Source organism: Perissodus microlepis, chromosome 12 (genome assembly GCF_051167445.1).
Source record: "Perissodus microlepis isolate ML-2025 ecotype Zambia chromosome 12, ASM5116744v1, whole genome shotgun sequence".
In the NCBI taxonomy this organism is placed as follows: Eukaryota; Metazoa; Chordata; class Actinopteri; order Cichliformes; family Cichlidae; genus Perissodus; species Perissodus microlepis.
In genome coordinates, this window is record NC_140472.1 from 14989213 (window position 1) to 15007703 (window position 18491).

Genomic DNA, 18491 nt, shown 5'->3' on the forward strand with positions numbered 1-18491 from the left:
ATTATTCAGTTACAGATCAGACTTAAAAAAGGATTGAACCTTTTACTTCTCCGTTTATTTAATCTTGTCAAATTTCACGCTGCACTGACAGTTGGCTGTGGACAATAGCACGTAAAGCAGACTGTAAACAAAGCTCAACAATTGAAGAGGCTTTCCAGCTGAAGCGACGCTTTGAATCTTTGAATTTTATTTTGAAAATCCAGTCTCTTTACTTTTCTTCTACTTCCGGGTCAGCTGGAGAAGGCTACGCAAGCTGTCAATGTAAACAGTAGGTGGTCCAACTTTTATTGTTTTTTTTATTTTTACGCATTTTCAAAAGGTACAGGGGTTAAAGTCAATTGAGAAAGTTGAATATTAAGTGTAAATCATGGTTCTAAATTTACTTCCATTCTAAAATATGCATTTTATGATCGGAACAAGCCCACAGCTCAAGCTAATGTTGCTCACTAGCAGCATTAGCCGACAATTATCTACTAATATATGTAAATAGATAGGCAGATAGAACTTTATTAATCCCTTGGGTAGGTTCCTCTGGGAAATTCAGTATATAGAAATTCACTTTAGACTTCTGTAATATAGTGAATCACTATGTGGCATAATGTCTTTCCATATTAATACAAATATGCAGAGAAATTTTAGGCTTCAAACGTTTTCATAACACTTAAGTTAGGGCTGGATCAAGTGACCCTGAGCCTTTGCTTAGTTACACTGCAATAGATATAGGTTGGTTGTGAAGGGCTTTCTGCAAATCACTGACCTCACTTCTTTTTCACTGTGTCTATACACACAGACTGAAATGCAAAGTCAATGCATATTACTGCAAATGCAGTGTGTCTTTTTTTTGTGTTTCTTCCTTCACGTCCAACCGGTCCCAGCAGATGGATGCTTCTCCCTGAGCCAGGTTCTGCCAGAGGATTTTTTCTTGTCAAACCGGAGTTTTACCTTCCCACTGTTGCCAAGTACTTGCTCACAGGAGGTTGTCTAATTATTGGGGTTTTCCCTGTATTATTGTAGGGTCTTTACCTTTACCTATAAAACTAGCTTATACAGTTGAGATCTGATCATTGTGTAGAGTTTTCTGTTTTTTTGAAAGGTGTATTGCTTTGTTGTCTCTTCATAGCAACAAGATGTCTAATAAAGAAGTGAAATCCGCACTGAAAAGTGCCAGAGAGGCCATTAAAAACAAAGAATTCAAAGAAGCTCTAAAACACTGCAAGGTAAAGTATCTCAATTTCTTTTTTAATAACAGTAAGTTGGAAATGTAATATGCTCTTCTCAGATATACTAGGAATAAAAATGTAAAATTGACCTTCCTCTCTGCATTGTGGGTTTAGACTGTTTTGAAAATTGAGAAAAACAATTACAATGCTTGGGTCTTCATCGGCTTGTCAGCCAGTGAACTGGATCAACCGGATCAGTCACAGGCAGCCTATAAAAAGGCAGTGGAGCTGGAGCCGGAGCAGCTGCTGGCTTGGCAGGTAAGGTACAGAATGTATTCGTTAATGATAACTGGTCTTTCTAGCCATTTAATACTACGCTACTATGATCAGCTAATTTGATAATAATAACCAGTTGAAATTACTTCAGATTTAATCTGCATGCCTCTTATGTATTTTTTTTTTTTAAAATAGATTCATCTTTACTCAGGATGTCATCCTGTATAAAATACCTCTATCCTCTCTGTCCTCTGTTAATAATGCACAGTCTGAATAATTGTTTTTTTCTTTAAGGGCTTGGCAAATTTGTATGATAAGACTGATCAGTGGGACTTCAAGGTTGAGCTGCCTAATGTCTACCAGAAACTTGTTGAGTTGTATGCAAGGTAAGATATGGAAACATTTTATTACCTGAAGTTTCCTATAAATATGTAAAACAGATAAAAATAATGATTAATAAAAAATCAAATTGAAAGTAATTAATACACTGTGACAGAATATTATGCGGTTACTGATTTGTCATCATGTTCTCGATTTGCAGCTCAGACAAAAACAAATGTTATGAGGTGATCAACAAACTGACAGAAATTTATGAGTCTGACAAAGAATATTTAAAGGTATGCAGTTTCAAGACTAATGAAAATAGATTGTCTGTGTGTGTGTTTTATGTTTTTGACACATGTGAATATGTTTCTGTATGTGAACAGCTGGCCAGGGTTTGGCTGCAGCTCATACAGCTGAAGGAAGAAGAACCCGTGGATAAGAAGGAGTTAGTGCAGCTATTGCAAAAGATGACCCAGCTACTCTCAGACTGTCTTAAGGAGGTGGAGCAGGATAGTGAAACTCAGCAGCATGTAAGACCAAAATGTGGACTTTTAACTCATCAACATTATGTTTCCTTTATATGTAAACACTTTACAGTACTTGAGATTCCATGTCTTCTAACAAAATCCAATGTAATAGGCTGGCTACAGCTGGCTCGCCATAACTTCTACATATCATAACCACCCACTGATTACGAGAAGCAAAAGTCTTCATGGTGTTTCCTACTGCACACACATCAATGCTGTTCTTGGTTTCTTTGTGCTTATCAGTTAATCACAGCATTTGAGAAAGCTCTGGTTCTCATCAATCCTGTACCAGGAGAGGACCACAAGAAGGTCTCAGCTGACTATGTCAAATGTCTTTCTCTAGTAAGTGCATCTTCTCTTATGTCTAGCTAACTATCACAGAAACTTAAGGATCATTAGAGTCTGGAAATGTGTATCCAAAAAGGCCAGCTCATTATAGGTAGTTATGCTTCTCAAAATGACCTGTTAATCATGAATCTGGTCTTACTGCAGCTACCACAAGAAGAAGCCAGAATGACTGCAGCATGTCAGTCCATGATTTCCCTCTACCCCAACCAAAGTTATCCTCTTGAGGTTCTTTGTCATCATTACCTTAAAACAGGTAAAATAAAATTTTAAAAAAAATCCTTGCCTTTTTGTATTCATAATGGATGTTCATAAATGGCAGAGTCATATGTATCTTCTTCTCGTTTCCCCAAAGGAAACTTTAATGAGGAGGCAGTTAGCTCTTTTTCCCGCCTCATGGACCTGGTCCCTGACAGTGGATTGGGTCATTTGTGTCTGGGCACAAAAACATTGCTGGAAGGAAGGTATAAAGATGCCATTGATGACCTTACACAAGGTGAGTTGTCACAGTAACAAACAATGTAAAAAACATACCTTAACACTTTATCCTTTAATATGTGCTCTTGATGGTCATTTTTATTCATTATCTGTCTCCTCCACTTTTATTAGGATTGAAGAAAATGAGCTCAACTACAGGATGGTACAGTCTGGCTGAAGCCCAGTTTAAAATTTACAGATACGCTGACAGCGCTACATCATGCTCACAAGGTACATTTAACTGTGTCCACTCAAGACATCACCAATATTTAATTAAAAAGAGGGTGACTAAAAAGGGTCTTAAGTACTGACTTTAAAGATCAATGTCTTTAATCCCTAAAAAAGACACTTCAGTGTGTGTCCTTTTTTATTAGGTTTGAATGTGTGTGACTCTGAAGAGAAGGAGCTGAGGATCAGACTTCTTCGACTAAAACTAGAGGCTTTAGTGAGAAGTGGAGGAGAGAAAGCTGGAGAGCAGGCTTTGGAGACATTTAAACAGGTAATGAGATGGTAAATGCTCGCTTTAAACAGCATTTTATAGCTATAGTATTTAATTAATAAAATTGTTGTGGAGATTGTTAGAAGCTGTAAGTGTTGATATAACATCAAAGGAAATGCCTTATCTGTGTCTGTTTGTTTTTTAGATTCCAGAAGCTGAAAAAGACCCCGTTCTGTTAGCCCTTAAAGGACGTGCATACCTTAACAAAGGACAGACTGGCCAAGCACTTAAGGTTGAATTAAATGAATACTTACTGATTCTGCCAATGAAAACAACATATTTCTGTTATGTTAACTAAGTTATGATTGCAGGACGCAAGGAGTATGTGTCTGGTAATGATGGACTGGCCAGCATTAAACTAGTCTGTCCTTCATAGGTGTCATCAGAATTGGTGGCTTCCAACCCAAACCTAGCCCAAGGATTGGCTCTGAGAGGACTGGTGCACTTGGCTAAAGGTGAAAAGCAGCTGGCAGAGCAGAGGTAAAAAAAAAAAAAAAAAAAAAAAAGACGAATAAATCTTTTTTATTCGTATTTTCTATGGCAGTCTACTGTCTTAAACTTATGTAAAAGAGCTCATTTGCATGGCATAAAATAATTTGGTTCATCCAACCAAACAGTTTTTTGTATTTTTTGTTTAATGTAGTTTCCTAAAGGCTGCAAGTCAGAGCCCAGACTGTGGAGAGTATTTTTTTTTGCTTGGACAGCTCTACTGGGACATGGGAGAAGAGACCCGTAAAGACCGGAGCAAAGCTCACACACATTTGCTGAAGGTTTGTGAAATTATTATTGAAAGTTTTGTGTATGTGGTAGGAAAGGTGAATTCAGGTGCTAATGGGGCGGTCTTTGAAAATAAGAGATGAATGACATTTTAGTTTGAAAGCTTTGTTTGCCCTTTTCAGGCTGCAAAGCTAGATCCACACCTTGGCTGTGTATTTCGCTACCTGGGGCATTATTATCGGGACATTGCAAAGGATTATGGCCGTGCACAAGGCTGCTACAAAAAGGCCTTTCAGCTGGACAGTGAAGATGTGGAGTCTGGTGCTGCCTCGGTGGATCTCAGTATGGGGCAGGGAGACATGGTGAGTTGTCATGGGGGTGAAAAAGTCACCAAATTCTGAGAATCGGGCGTCTTGTTTGGCTCCTTGCTATTGCCTTTAGTCTCCTTACAAGTTTTTTCCCCGTTTTATGCCTTCTTTCTCTCTTTGCTGATTGACACAGGACGCTGCCTTAGCCATTCTTCAGTCTGTGTTAGAGAAAGCCACTCCAGGCTCGGCTAAATGGGCCTGGATGAGACGAGGCCTATACTACCTGAAAGTTGGAGAAAATCAACAGGCCGTAGCGGAGTAAGATTTACACATCTGAGACAACTAAATGTATTACCACGGTCTAAGTGTATAAGTGCTGTTGAATATTTTATTTCTAATTTTAGCCTGCAGGCCGCTTTAAGAGCAGACCCAGAGGACTGGGTGTGTTGGGAGTGTTTAGGTGAAGCATATCTAAACCGCCGGAGCTTCACAGCAGCTCTGAAAGCTTTTGGTAAAGCCCATCAGCTTCAGCCCTGCTCCATCTACAGTGTCTACCAGGCTGCTGCAATCAAACAGACTCTGGGCAAGTTCAAAGAGGCTGTCGCAGAGTACTTGCTGATCACAGCAAAGCAGGACTATGTCCCTGCTCTTAAAGGTAAGTGAATGTTTCATTGTACCCTTTGGATGCACTTTATTTGATTTAATGTAATCTATTAGGTATTTTATTGCACATCTTCAGGGAGTGATATGTCTAAATCTGGGCATTTAATTTTACTTAACATGGTCTTTTATTCAGGTCTTGGGGAGTGCCAGCTGTCTCTGGCAAAAAGTTTAATGCAGGACTGCAGAGATGGAGGAGCCATTGACCTCATTCAGCAAGCAATACAGAACCTCTTCAGGTAATGACAACACACTCATTCAACCCGCGAACCCTAAAAGCTCTATATATGACATCTGTAATATTGTTATAACAGCAAACAGGTACTTGCTAGTGAAGCTATGGTGGAGTAATGGTCCTTTTAGTGGTGAATATACTGACATTTGATTGACGAATCTATTTATTATACCACTTGACATTATTTGGCAAAAGTTTAACTTTATTCCAACACTTATCTTGTTGCTGGTCAAGAGCTCCTTTCGGTATGCTCCACTACACATTGCTGCGAACAAGAAGAAAGGTAGCTCGGGGACGGTGTGGCCATTGCGTTTACTGTAGGGCTGTTCCTCGATACTTCATCTGGTGGATCTGAACATTATGCATAGCACACTTAGTCTTTTTCTAAGATTCTTTACTTTGTGATCTCCAGAGCTGTACAGCTGCGACCAGACCTTTCCTGCTTGTGGAAGCTGCTGGGCGATGCTTGCACTGCAGTTAGCACCGTCTCCCCAAACAGAGCCAAGGTTATAGTGCCAGCCCTACTTGCTGGTTTAGATGCCAACACTGAGAGCCAAATGCTCAACCAGGCCCAGACACTAAAAGTCGGTGAGAGGTATGGCCATTATCATATCATTATAAGGCTGATAATGCATAAGAATAGTCAGTTACTATATATTTGTGCTTTTTTTTTTTACATTGCTTATCCTACCTGCTCCTGTTGGCCAAGCAGAAATTGAAACTGATATGTTTTGCCACAGGTGCTATGCTCATGCTTTGAAGCTGATGCCTGAAGTTGCAAGTCTTTGGTATGACTTAGGGCTCAACTATTATCACCAGGCCAGCCTTACACAGAATGACCAGAACTCCCCAGCTATGGACATAGAGAAGGCCCAGCAGGTTATTTGCCGAATCCTGTACAACATCTTTGCATTGTTTGTTCCAGAAAGAGGTCTCTATCTCATGGCCTTTTTGTCTATGCAGTGCTTAAAAAAAGCCATCATGATGGACAGCAGCAACCACAGCTACTGGAATGCCCTGGGAGTTGTTTCCATGAACAAAGGTAACGACATTCTCAGGTAACGGTTGTGTTTTTAGAGTAAAAGCCTGTATAGCTTGTTTTATTTCCCTTATTTTTGCACTTAGGAATGAAGCAACATCGTCCCCCTGAAGTCTGTTGAAAGCTCTGCCTGTTATTATTTCTACATAAAAAGAGTCAAAATGTTGTGGCATTTGAAAAATATCTTTATTTCTCTGACAAGAGAACTAAGGTCTCTCAACTTAATGGACTTAAGTTTGATAAATGTGTTGTTAAGTTACAAAAAATAGAAAAGCAAATCTTATGAATAAATTTCATTTCATTTAAGTCACCTCAAGATTTTTAGTCTACAAGAAGGTGCAATCATTTTTACAAAACCTTTTACGATTATAAATAATTATATACTTCTAAGCAATCTTTACAAAAAAGAACAAAATATTTTCTCCTTCTTTTCTCACATCAGATCTTGAGAACTATGCTCTGGCTCAGCATTGCTTCATCAAGTCCATCCAAGTTGAGCCTAATGTACGTACGGCACATTTGCTGTAGAGATTAATAAAGTATTAGAAAATATTCTGCTGTTTTTACGTGACTCTTAAATGTCATTGCAGAATGTTGTGGCCTGGACAAACCTTGGTAGCCTGTATCTGAAGAAGGAAAATATAGAGGTATGTGATTACTTGGTTTATGCTACATATTTCTTCTGTTTTTATCATAGGTGGATGACATTTTTATTGTTCAAATGTGGATTTATTGTTTTAGCTTGCACACGAGGCCTTCAAGATTGCTCAGTCCTTGGAGCCACTTTATGTCAACTGCTGGATCGGACAGGTACCACTCTCAGCATTTATTGATAACTTGAAAGCCCCCAAGCCAAGAAAATATCACATTACAGGCAACGGTTCACTGTTGATGAATGTATACTATTTCTAATAAATGCATATACATTCAAAGCCACAACTAGCAGAGAGAGGTAAAATTATTCCTTGGGCTGTATTTTTGGAGTAGTAAGGAATGTGAAAGACATCATTGCTCGGTGAGGGAGCTCCATAAAGTTTGATTACACTGAAAGTACTGGCATAACACTGTGACTTTTTTGGCCTCTTTGTCTTTATCTGTCTAAATTATAGTTTCATCCTTTGTCCTCCTACCAGGCGCTGATAGCAGAACGCGTGGGAAGCTATGACACCATGGATCTTTTCAGGCACACCACTGAACTCAGCACACATGTGCGTGACCTGGTATTGTAATACCCACTTATTAGCAAGATAATAACAGTCTTTGCTTCACCTTTCTTAGTCGCTGTGCTTAGTTTTAAGCTCCAAGCCTTTTAGTTGTAAGGATATAGTAATGATGGCATGGTACAACACAAAATGATGTTTTGCTTTGCTCTGTCAGACTCGATATTCCCTTCATTTCTGTCTTTCCTTATCAATCCTGACATGTTTCTCCGTCAGATGGAAGGCGTGAAAGGATATGCCTTCTGGGTTTGCTCCACGCTGCTGGATAAGAGCAACAGAGACTCAGAACTGTACCGTTACAACATCGTGCAGATGAATGCCATCTCTGCTGCTCAGGTGGCACTCAGCAAGTACACAGGTACATGCCTTGCGTACTGATTTGCACACAGGATCCACAGATGTCGTGGTTTTCACTTAGCTTTGCATGTGTTACTGGCAGACTTTTTGGTTATTTGTATATTTTTTTGCATCTCTTTCAGAAAGGATTCAATCAGATCCTGATGCCTTCATTATGCTGGGCTATCTGAATGAGCATCTGCAGCTGAAGAGACAGGCCTTACAGGCTTACCAGAGGTATGTATTTGAAATACACTGACTGTCTCTGCTTTCTAATTGATGAAGCAGTATAACCGAGAAGGAACATAATGTTATATATATTGGGTTTTCAATTGACCTTTTGCAATCCAATATGCTTCCTCAGAGCGGTTGAACTGCTTCAGTCCACGTCCTCTTCAGAAGAGTTGGCATTTTCTCTGGGCAGCTATGGCCGTGCATTGTGGTAACCAGCTGTCTCATTATGATATACTTAAACTATTTTTTCAAATTGCTTATCTTTTATCCTAAATGTCACTTTTTTATGTTCCGCTCTGGCTTTTCCAGCACTTCAGGTCAGTGGGAGGAGGCTGTGCATGTTTATAATTCCACTCCACTGCAAGAGCTCAGTGACCTGGTTGGGTTGGCTCTGGCCTACTGCAAGGCAGGACTCATCTCAGAGAGCATCAGCGGTAAGGACTGGAAAACACCAAAGTGAAGAGATTTCATATGTGTTTACATGTCAAAGGGGCTGTGAATAAACTGCTGCATGTGTGTATATATTATAGCCTATGAACGCGCCCTGGCTGTGGCTTCTAGTGAGAAGGAAAAGGCTTATATACTGACAGCTCTGGCCCTGCTGCAGCACCAGCAGGGTAACCTAGACTCAGCCAAGACTCTGCTGTTTAAATGGTGAGTCGTAGTGAGTGTTTTATGGATTGCACTAGTTTTATGTCCTATTTATCTGTCATTTTAATAAATAATGTTGGTTTTTCCCATCATTTATTTTCAATATTTGCTAGTATTAAAAAAAAAAGATCAGAAAGCTTTATTGGTTTTTGTTTTATGTTTTAATGTTGATTGTAAAAAGAGCGTTTTGCTTGCCAGTATTGCTGAACCTGAAGGACAAAACATTTGAATCTCCTTTAATCACTTATATTGTGCTCTATGGTTTGGTTGGAAGAGCTTATTTTATTGTGCACATACTGTCATTTTTCAGGTTTAGACTTGCCACAAATGGTTCCTATTTTTTATTTTTATCTGCACGCCACTGGGAGTCTGTACCCAGTATCTACAGATAAGCTCTGGCTGTGTAAACCATAAAAATAAATCAAAAATAGATATGTGTGATAGGTTTCTACTTTAAAAATATGCTGTTATTCAGGAAAACTGTCAAGAAAACAATTTAATTATGTCATGGGAAACATTTTGAAACCATCTAATGATAGATAGATATAAATAATATTTGTACTAGTCTTGAATTTTAGCTGAAACTATTTGTTTTTACTTTTTGTTCCCATAGTTCAATGTTAAAGGAGCCAATTTCAGAGTCCCTGGTTTGTTTATGTGCGCTCGGACTGGCCAACAGTGATGCTACACTTGCTGCTGCTGCGCTTACTGAGCTCCTAAAGCAAGGTTCAGCCTCTGGGAGTGCTATCGAGCAGCGATGTCTACTCACCTGCACCTTGTTGGCTGTGCAGGGGAATTTTAGTGCAGTGCCAAGGGAGGTTTCAAGAGCTGTGCACAGGTATTTCCCTTTAATGAAAGTTGCATTAATGATAAGCTTGCCTTTACTTCAAAAAACAAATAATTTTGCTGGTATGTACTCTTTTACACTATATGCATTTTATTCTACTCTCTAGTGATCAAACAAAACAATCAACCACAACTGCAACAACCCTGGACACTGCAGCAACAGATCATAAATTTAACAACTTTCCATGTTTTCTTGATTTATTTACAGCAATCCTGGAAATGCTTCTTTGTGGGCGCTTCTGTCCAGAGTGGTTCCACAGTACTACCCTAGAAAGGCAAACGTAAGCCTGTGTACATACACAAACACAGCATGCACTGCAAGCTAAGCCTGACAAATCAAATATGCTCAAACACATTTGGTTCATTGGGGTTCATGTTTTTCACTTGTTTATTTCACAGGGTGCTGCAGTAGCTGGCCATGTTGCCTGTCTCTCCAGTATGACCCAAGGAAAGGTAAAAATGTGACTTTTATCTTATGTCTTGTGTTCTCCGGTAAACCTTTAAAAAAAATCTAACTGGCCCATTTAATTTAGCATTAATTTCTTTTTCTCAGTTTTTGTACATTGTAGATATATTTTAAAACTTTTAACAACCGAAACATCCAAAAGATATATTTTACCCATATATTCACATTGTTTGCATGTTAAACGGTTGACTTAACTTGTGTGACTGCAGAGGGCGTTGTTGTACAGTGGAGTGAACCAGCTGGCCAGTGGCAGACACTCTGGAGAGGACAGTCAGAAGAATGCATTGAAGACTATGCAGAGAGCTGTGCTGCTCTGTCCTGGTAAACACACACATTATTTTCTTACACACGATAAACATGATATTCTTTTTATTGTCTTTTAAAGCTGGAAATATAAATAACAAATACAATTATTTTTTTTAAATTCTCTAATTTAGAACAATTAAATTCAATTAGATTGAGGAAATACATTTCCTTTTCTTGCCAGGAAGGTTTCTTAATGTTTATTTATATCAGTGGAGTGTAACCTTACCTACATAGGAAAAATGGCTGTTTTGCATGTGACATTTATTGAAGAACACGGGTGTGTGAGATACTTGCTTATACGTATTTGAGTCGTCATTCTGCTCTCTACTTTAGATGATCTAGCAACGTGGGCCGGATTAATGGCTGCTTGTTACACCGAAAACACTTCCTGTTATCTTTCTGGTTCTGCTCCTCGCAGACAAGCGCTGCAGCAGACCCTTATGTCTGTGGTTTCTGAGAAAGGTATGCTCACTGGTGCTCTTTTACTGTCGCCCCATTTGTGTGCTTGTCTCTGCGTATTTGACTGTGTAGCTAACACCTTTTTGCGGTTTTGTGTCTCAGTGCGTAGTGTGGATGAAATAGAGCGGCCTCTAGCTCAGGCTCTGGAAGGATGGGTACTGCAACAGGCAGTGACTGGTCTCATGCTGGAGGGACAACTAGAGCAAGCAGAGGTCCTTTGCACACAGGTACGATATTGGGGACTCACACACACTATGTGCACACCTCTAACTTTGTCTCCAAAACACTCTGAGGTACACTGAGCTGAGCTGTCCCTCAGATAGCCATTTCTAATCTTGTCCATTCTGGCAATATTAACTCTGCCACCTTTGACACGGTTTTACCTTTATCACAGGTCTTGAATGTGTCCCCTGAACATGCAGCAGTGATGTTATCACTGAGGCAGGTGCAGTGTCAGCGCCTCCTTATGACTGATGGTGGTACTGTCCTCCCAGAGCCTGTGTTGGAGCAGCTCAGCAGTGCTGTGATGATGAACCCTACCAACCTTGGGGCATGGCATGTAAGCGTTTACATTTACCCGCTTATCCAGCAAGGCTAGAGTGACTAAGTGATGATCTCTTCTTTGATTTCAATTACCAGTATTTTAATTGTAAGTTTGAAAACTGCTAAACATGGACACATAGATGTTTCAAAAGAAGATAAGACAGCATATTGGAAAAAAAGGTTTTGCTCTCATGCTAAAATTATGTTATTTTTCTCCTCTACTGCCATTTTCTCTTGCTTTCACTGAGACTCTGAACATTCTTTACCTCACTTGAAAACCTCAAATTGCTGCACTTAACATCAAGTAGTTGCTACCAGTAACAGGGTAGCAGCAAAAGCCTTGAACATATTGGCAGTTGGTGCTACCGTGTGACAGTATATATGTGGAGAATGAAAAATATAGCATTTGAGCTTCATTTTTAATATTCTAATGAAAATGTCAAAGGAGCTTGCAAAGAAAAGCGTCTGGACTTCTTTAAGTTTACTTGAAGACGTTTCACCTCTCATCCGAGAAGCTTCTTCAGTTCTGTCAGAACTGAAGAAGCTTCTCGGATGTGACAGGTCCGAGAAGCTTCTTCAGTTCTGTCAGAACTGAAGAAGCTTCTCGGATGAGAGGTGAAACGTCTTCAAGTAAACTTAAAGAAGTCCAGACGCTTTTCTTTGCAAGCTCCTTTGACTACGATGACCTGGATGACTGAGAACCTTCACAGACATAATGAAAATGTCAATATTATGTAGTTATAAGTATTCTTCTAGCCATGTTATCTTTTGATTAGATGAAGATAATGGCATCTTAAAACAGTAATTATGCTTATCCTCTCATATTTTCTCCCCCACCTGTCACTCAGTGAATTCTTGTCTCTGATCCAAATCATCTTCATTCATTTTGTGACTCCTCTGTTCTTCTGCTTCCCTCTGCTCAGTGGCTGGCTGAGGTGTATCGCAGCCAGGGCCTACTGGTTCAGGCGGTCATGGCTTACAGACAGAGTCTCCAGCTGGCCTCGCAGCTTGGCATGCACAGCTGTCAGGTAGCCAGCCTCCTCCGACTAGCCCTGCTAGCTCTCGGGCCTTGTATGGTAAGTATATGTTTGGGATTCAAATCAGGATCTACAATTTTAAGGTGTGAAATTACAGCTATTAAAGCAGGATTGTACTGTAGCAATACAAACAACAAATGTTATATTGCATTATTTAGGGAATAATGTATTTATTTGTTCCAGAGGTAGCATTTTAGCAATAAGGACTCAGTTGTGTTTCATAAAAATTACAAAATTCAATGAATACACACAAAAAGCCAGAGTCGGCTCTTTTTTTACACCCCTGTCAAGTAAGGACAGATTCAAAGTAGAGGAGATAAAAGATTGATGAATCATAGGATGAGCAGCCAAGGCTAAGTGGCTGACAAGACGCTATTACTAAATAGAGCTTTTTGCTTGTATCCAAAGTTAGTGCATGTGTTACACATGTTGTTTGGAAATAATGTAGCTTGACGTATTACACCTTTACTAGATGTATTTATTTTGTGCAGATTTCTCTTTCCTAGTTTTCTCTGAACCATGTGTGATCTGACTTCTAAGGTGGGTGTCCCAGGAAATGACTGGAAGGACTTGGTGCTGGAAGCTACTACTGAGGTCTTGAAGCTGGACTCATCCCCTGTGGCCCTTCTTTTTCAGGCTCTGCTCCAGTTTGTGACAAAGATGGCTGCTAGGTCGGTGCAGCTCCTTATGCTAAGTTTATTTACGTACATAGAGGTGCAGGTTGCAGTGCTGTTGGTCAGCCCACATAGCCATGCAAATGATTTTATCCCTGTAGATGTTTAATTTAACGGCTTAAGTGATTAAATGAAACATAAGATTCTTAAAACTTCAAATCCATGCTTCCATCTGTCTTTTCAATATATTGGTACTTTTGGAACTGCAAAGCAACATTTTATGTCCTGGTAGTATTATAGCATTCTGTCACCCTCAGAGGACTGCCAGTACGGTTAATTAGAGTACATTCATGAGAATGCTGAGCTGAGCAAATATGCCAACCATGACCTGGCTAAATTCCTTGAGAAATGCTGCAGAAACTTCTGTGCCAAGCATAATCACAGTATCAGGAGCTCATTTCATTTCATATTAGTCAATACTGATGGAAGAGAGATAACAGTTATAGTATCAGGTCAGACTGAGGTGGAGCAGGTGGAGACAAGTATCTGGGTGATTTGTGACAGGAGGATAGCAGATAGTAGTTAGACCTGCTATGACGTACGGACAAGGGCCCCAACAAAAAGACAGGAGTCCAAGCTGCAGTTGGACATCAGAGGAATAGCTCAGGTCGAGTGTTTTGGAGACAAAGTTGGAGAGGCAAGGCTGAGATACTTTGGACATGGGCTGAGTAGAGATTGTGGATACATTAGTGTGGATAATGAACTGCCATGTAGGAGGAAAAGGGGAAGACAATAGAGAAAGTTTATGAATGTAGTGAAGAAGGACATGCAGAGGGTTGGTGTAACAGAGGAGGATGCTGGGGATATGGTAAGATAGAGGCAGATGATCCTCTTTGGTGACCCGTAAAGGAAGCATCCAAAAAAGGAAGAAAAACATTTACATGGGAACAGGCTGCCTAATGGATAGCAATCATGTTATACGTTTGTTCATGTCTGCTGTGTCTTCTATAGGGAAACAAGACGCTTGCTGGAGAGGCTGGTTTACATTCAAGATATACCAGCAACAGTGGTGCAGGTGGCCAGTTGGTATCTCCTGAGACACCTGCATGCCAAAAACGACGAGGAACTCATGAAGGTGAACATGCAGCTACCTCATTCCTACAGACACCACTTAGGAACATTTGTTTGGGAGAAACGTTTGTGGAAATGGTGACAGCATACACATAGTTAAACTAGAAGTGATTATTCTTGGTCCTTGCCTTTGTAATCGTTTACCACCACTTCTTTTTGCAGGTCCTATTGCAACATGCCAAAATGAACGGAGATCAAAGATTACTGGAGTTTCATTCGGTCCTCAACTCTTCATCCTGAACTTTGCATCCATCTCCTTATGCTTTATGAAATCACATTGCTTAGCAGGTTTATCACCAGACAAAAACCACCACTAGCAGTGGGTCTTTAAATAATGGCTTTAATGGCTTTACATGATCTAATCACCTCAGTAAGTTGAAATTATGATTGTCACATATTTCAAAATGTGCTTAAAATGCAGGTACCGCATCCACATTCAAGGCTAAATAAAGACATTTTCTCAATATCTAATGATTGTCTCATCTTGATTACATGTAAACTATAAAAGACAGCAGTGTAAATTAGAATGAGCAGTGACTTTTAAAATTCACATAAAACTTTGTAAACAATATTCAAACATCCCTAAAGTTGAAGAAACAGAAGAAACTTTGAGTCATATGCATTTTTGAGCTTTTTTCTGACACTCTGCCGGATCATATATGTGAATCCATCCGTGTCACTCACTCTCAAACGCTAACTGGACATACATGTTTGCTCATAAGAATACAGATGTTTTGCCCACAGCCCCAGCATGGTGTCGTGATGTGTGGAGACTGCTGCTGCCTGCGTTTGCATAGTGAACACACGTCCAAAGCAGCAGCACCATACACTACTCCACCCGGGACTGTGCTGGAATGGCTCATGTTCTTAGTCACCAGCTGCTGAAGTTCTGTCTGCACATTGTGTGGAGCCTTTGCAATGCCCACGACTGTCACTCTTTTGGGGTCGAACACACAGTCCTCTTCCAGGCCGCTGGGCACAGCTTTCATCCCACAGTTAGGGGGTACCCAAGCAGTGTCATATCCCTGCGTGCTCCAAGTGTACTGCATAGGATGGTTGTCCTTGTCAATGCGTTTGACACGGCCAACACGCACGTGTAACTTGAGGACCACGCGGTCTGCAGAGCTGTTGTTCAATGGATAACGTTCTGCCTTTTTCTTATCACGGCTGACGTACACACCCTTTCCTAGCATGCCCCCCTGCGACTGCTGAAAGCCACTGGCAAGGATGAGACGTGCATTGGCAATGCTGGTACCATGGTACATGGTGTAGACACCCTTATCTTTGGGTGCCTGGGAGGCTGTCAGCTCCACACTGGGAGACTCATCATCATAGGTAACCTCCCATCCAAAGAACTGTAGCGACATCCTGCTTCACAAATGGCTGCTGTTTAAGCCCTGCAAAGACCAGAAACCATGTAAGGCATGAACATTAATGCCAGTAACTTATAACAAATTCAGGAGAGGTTCAGGGCATGCAGTTTATTGCACATAGCTCAGGACTTTGACCTCAGTGAATCAGATTGGGTCAAATGTTAATTGTGACAACGGCAACTGCATTGTTAGCTGTACAGATTTCAATATATAAGTCTACGTGACAAGAGAAGTACCTTGTTTATGTCAAAAAGTAGTCTATATTGAGGAAAAATAGCTGAAAACCCCCAAACCTTGACTTTAAGACAGCTGCTTAAAGTCAAATCTACAGTTAAAGTTACATAATGTATCCTAATATTGTAAACCATACTGTATAATATAGCGAATTTGGTAGTACTGAGTATTTAGATGCCCAGAAAAGAACTAACATTATATGCAGAATCAAACAATATTTGGCTAAATTAGCGTTAGCCGGTTTTTATCCAACACAGTAGGAGTTTAAGGTTTGTCATAAAAACTGAGTACCGATTACTCGCGATAAATACAACGAAATATCTGTACCTTGTGTCGTTTAGGCTGATTGAAGTTCACGAAGTTAAAAGTTAAAGCCTTTTGTGAAGAGCCGTCTGTTCTCTTTCACTTCCACTTTCTGTTCAGGTTTATAATGGGAATCTCCTCCCTTTAACTTTCAGTTTCCTATCAGATGTTCTGCCATGTAGGGTCTCAAAATCACGCCCCACACGGGCCGGTTAGCTCAGTTGGTTAGAGCGTGGTGCTAATAACGCCAAGGTCGCGGGTTCGATCCCCGTACGGGCCACGAACTTTTTCACGTGTATTGTACTCATAATCGTTTAAAGTGCTTTTAACAATGATCTTTTTTTTTAAGCTATGTTATCGGTTAAACAGTTAGGCTCGAGTACAAATTACTTTTGCATACTGAGTCTTTGTAGAGCAACTTTTTTGTTGCCACGTTTGGGGAAAAAAACAACAATATTGATACCAACACTGGTATTGGTTTTGGACTGATACTAGTGTGATTGGATCGATAGGATAAGTGTTTACCAGTGTTTACTTGGTATCCAAATATTGCAGCACTACTCCCGGAGCAGCATAAACTGGATCTAGCTAGAATACAAAGTGAAGTGGGTGGCGTTATTACGTAAATGAGCAAAAAGACAGGTACATCATTATCACTACATTAAGAAACATATGCCACAGAGCCCAGGAGTCTGACAGCTTCATTAAACAGTATCTGCAAAACACCAGCCTGAATTAATGTCAGCACTAAAAATGTGACCGTATTAAGGAGAGGGAATGAAACAGTACAGCATACTACTGCAATATTATATCAATACAGGGACACCAAGAGGGCTCATCTCATGCACCACCATCCTGTTATAATTTTAACCAAGTACAGTTTCATTAAATCAGCTCACCTGAAAAACCACCCAACAGTGCACACACTTAGCTCAACAAAGTATCTGATAATTCAGAGCAAACTAATAGCACAGTCACAATGCTGTTGTTGTGTTGCACACACGATTACTTTTTATCTCAAGGCAATTTCACAGGCCGCCAAATAGTAGGCAACCGTTCTGCAAACAGTCACAGTCTGACTTGGGCTGGCTGCAATCACACATTGTCAAAGGTTTGCCAATAATTGCTGTCTAATTTATAAATGCAGCCAGATTTCCAAACATGTTACTGGTTATATTCTTGTAGAGCAGGAAGCTTGCCGAGTGCAAATGTAATAGTTAAATGTGAATTTCTGTCTTTAGACGGCAACACTTTATTATCAGAAACAGATTTAATGTCATTTCCAACTAGACCACATTTAATTTCAGACTGATCAAATTGATTCTGTCTTATGAAAAAAGAAAAATATCTGGGACCATCTTTAATCAGTGTGAAGGAAGCGTGATGGTTTGGTGGTGCTTATGTGATTGTAAAAACAAGGAAATGTATCACTCCATTTTGAAAAGCCACTCAATTTGCTATGGATGCTGCTTGACTCTGGAGTAAATTTCCTCCCAAAACAGCACAATGATCTGGAGCCCAGCTCAAAACGACACAATCCCGCAATTCTATCCATAATCAATTGTCCGTCACAGCCACTGAAGGTCAACCTTAGTCACGTGACATTTTTTGAGTTTCCCCTCAAATGTCTCAGTGATAATGCACGTTGCTTAGATACAATTCTGAAATGAAACAATTTGGTCTCTTTATAAAGCACTGTATCTATGCTACTGTACTATATTTTATGTCAACTATATGAGTTACATGGATGTTGGCTTGACTATACTGGGAGAACCAGTATTTTATGTCACTTTGCTGACCAACTACATTATGGCTTTCGAACATGTACCACTAAAAGCACCATATTTTTTGTGTTTGCATCATGTACATTGCTAAAGTAGTTTATGTTTAATCACACTAGCTTACAGAAAATTTGAGGTTCGGTTAACAGAGGATTAATGAGCAGAGAGGCTTGTACGGACATATGATTAGCAAATCTGAGAAAAACACCCAGGTCACCTTTTTATATTGTGTTGATTTCACTTGTAGTATCCTATAGTACAGCAGTTTCTCCTTTCCTTCCTTCTTACTTTGTATGACTCTCATTGCTCTGTACCATTTGTTAGGACATTTACCTTCGTTTTTTTTTTTATTATCTTGAAATGACGATTTCCCCCCACGTCTTCAGCTTT

The 18491-nt window shown here is 40.0% G+C and overlaps 2 protein-coding genes and 1 non-coding gene across 6 annotated transcripts; 2 read left to right on the forward strand and 1 right to left on the reverse strand.

Moving 5' to 3' along the window:
• The first annotated feature begins 198 nt into the window (after window positions 1-198).
• On the forward strand, window positions 199-14881 carry skic3 (SKI3 subunit of superkiller complex). 4 transcript variants are annotated; one of them, XM_084945217.1, is made up of 42 exons: window positions 199-268; window positions 876-976; window positions 1121-1217; window positions 1335-1478; window positions 1731-1822; window positions 1978-2053; window positions 2144-2290; window positions 2531-2629; window positions 2780-2888; window positions 2988-3128; window positions 3242-3340; window positions 3484-3608; window positions 3754-3840; window positions 3985-4088; window positions 4252-4378; window positions 4508-4687; window positions 4827-4951; window positions 5038-5288; window positions 5430-5532; window positions 5941-6123; window positions 6269-6407; window positions 6492-6570; window positions 7010-7071; window positions 7158-7214; window positions 7309-7377; window positions 7701-7775; window positions 8004-8145; window positions 8267-8360; window positions 8488-8565; window positions 8667-8791; window positions 8888-9011; window positions 9622-9846; window positions 10063-10135; window positions 10254-10307; window positions 10530-10641; window positions 10960-11088; window positions 11188-11312; window positions 11480-11644; window positions 12552-12704; window positions 13206-13336; window positions 14291-14414; window positions 14573-14881. In XM_084945217.1, exons 3-42 carry the CDS (start codon window positions 1128-1130, stop codon window positions 14648-14650), a joined length of 4695 nt encoding a protein of 1564 aa, XP_084801343.1. In that variant the 5' UTR covers window positions 199-268; window positions 876-976; window positions 1121-1127; the 3' UTR covers window positions 14651-14881. The 4 variants fall into 4 exon arrangements, with proteins under 4 accessions (XP_084801343.1, XP_084801344.1, XP_084801342.1 ...); XM_084945218.1 differs by having other exon boundaries at window positions 201-268; window positions 879-976; XM_084945216.1 differs by having other exon boundaries at window positions 208-976.
• gig2p (grass carp reovirus (GCRV)-induced gene 2p) lies at window positions 14735-18472 on the reverse strand. The gene is made up of 2 exons (XM_084945239.1): window positions 16345-18472; window positions 14735-15807 (listed from the first exon to the last, which is right to left on the reverse strand). The coding sequence occupies exon 2, from the start codon at window positions 15775-15777 to the stop codon at window positions 15097-15099; it is 681 nt and encodes a 226-aa protein (XP_084801365.1). The 5' UTR covers window positions 15778-15807; window positions 16345-18472; the 3' UTR covers window positions 14735-15096.
• trnai-aau (transfer RNA isoleucine (anticodon AAU)) lies at window positions 16527-16600 on the forward strand. The gene has a single exon. It is a non-coding gene; the product is annotated as a tRNA-Ile (tRNA).
• Window positions 18473-18491: the final 19 nt, after the last annotated feature.

Bases quoted from the DNA above. Each gene is read 5' to 3' on its own strand.
- skic3 (XM_084945217.1), top strand. From the start codon at position 1,128: ATGTCTAATAAAGAAGTGAAATCCGCACTGAAAAGTGCCAGAGAGGCC. The intron at 4,688-4,826 runs GTGAGTTGTCAT...TGATTGACACAG, and splicing joins GTATGGGGCAGGGAGACATG to GACGCTGCCTTAGCCATTCT. The intron at 8,566-8,666 runs GTAACCAGCTGT...TGGCTTTTCCAG, and splicing joins AGCTATGGCCGTGCATTGTG to CACTTCAGGTCAGTGGGAGG.
- gig2p (XM_084945239.1), bottom strand. From the start codon at position 15,777: ATGTCGCTACAGTTCTTTGGATGGGAGGTTACCTATGATGATGAGTCT.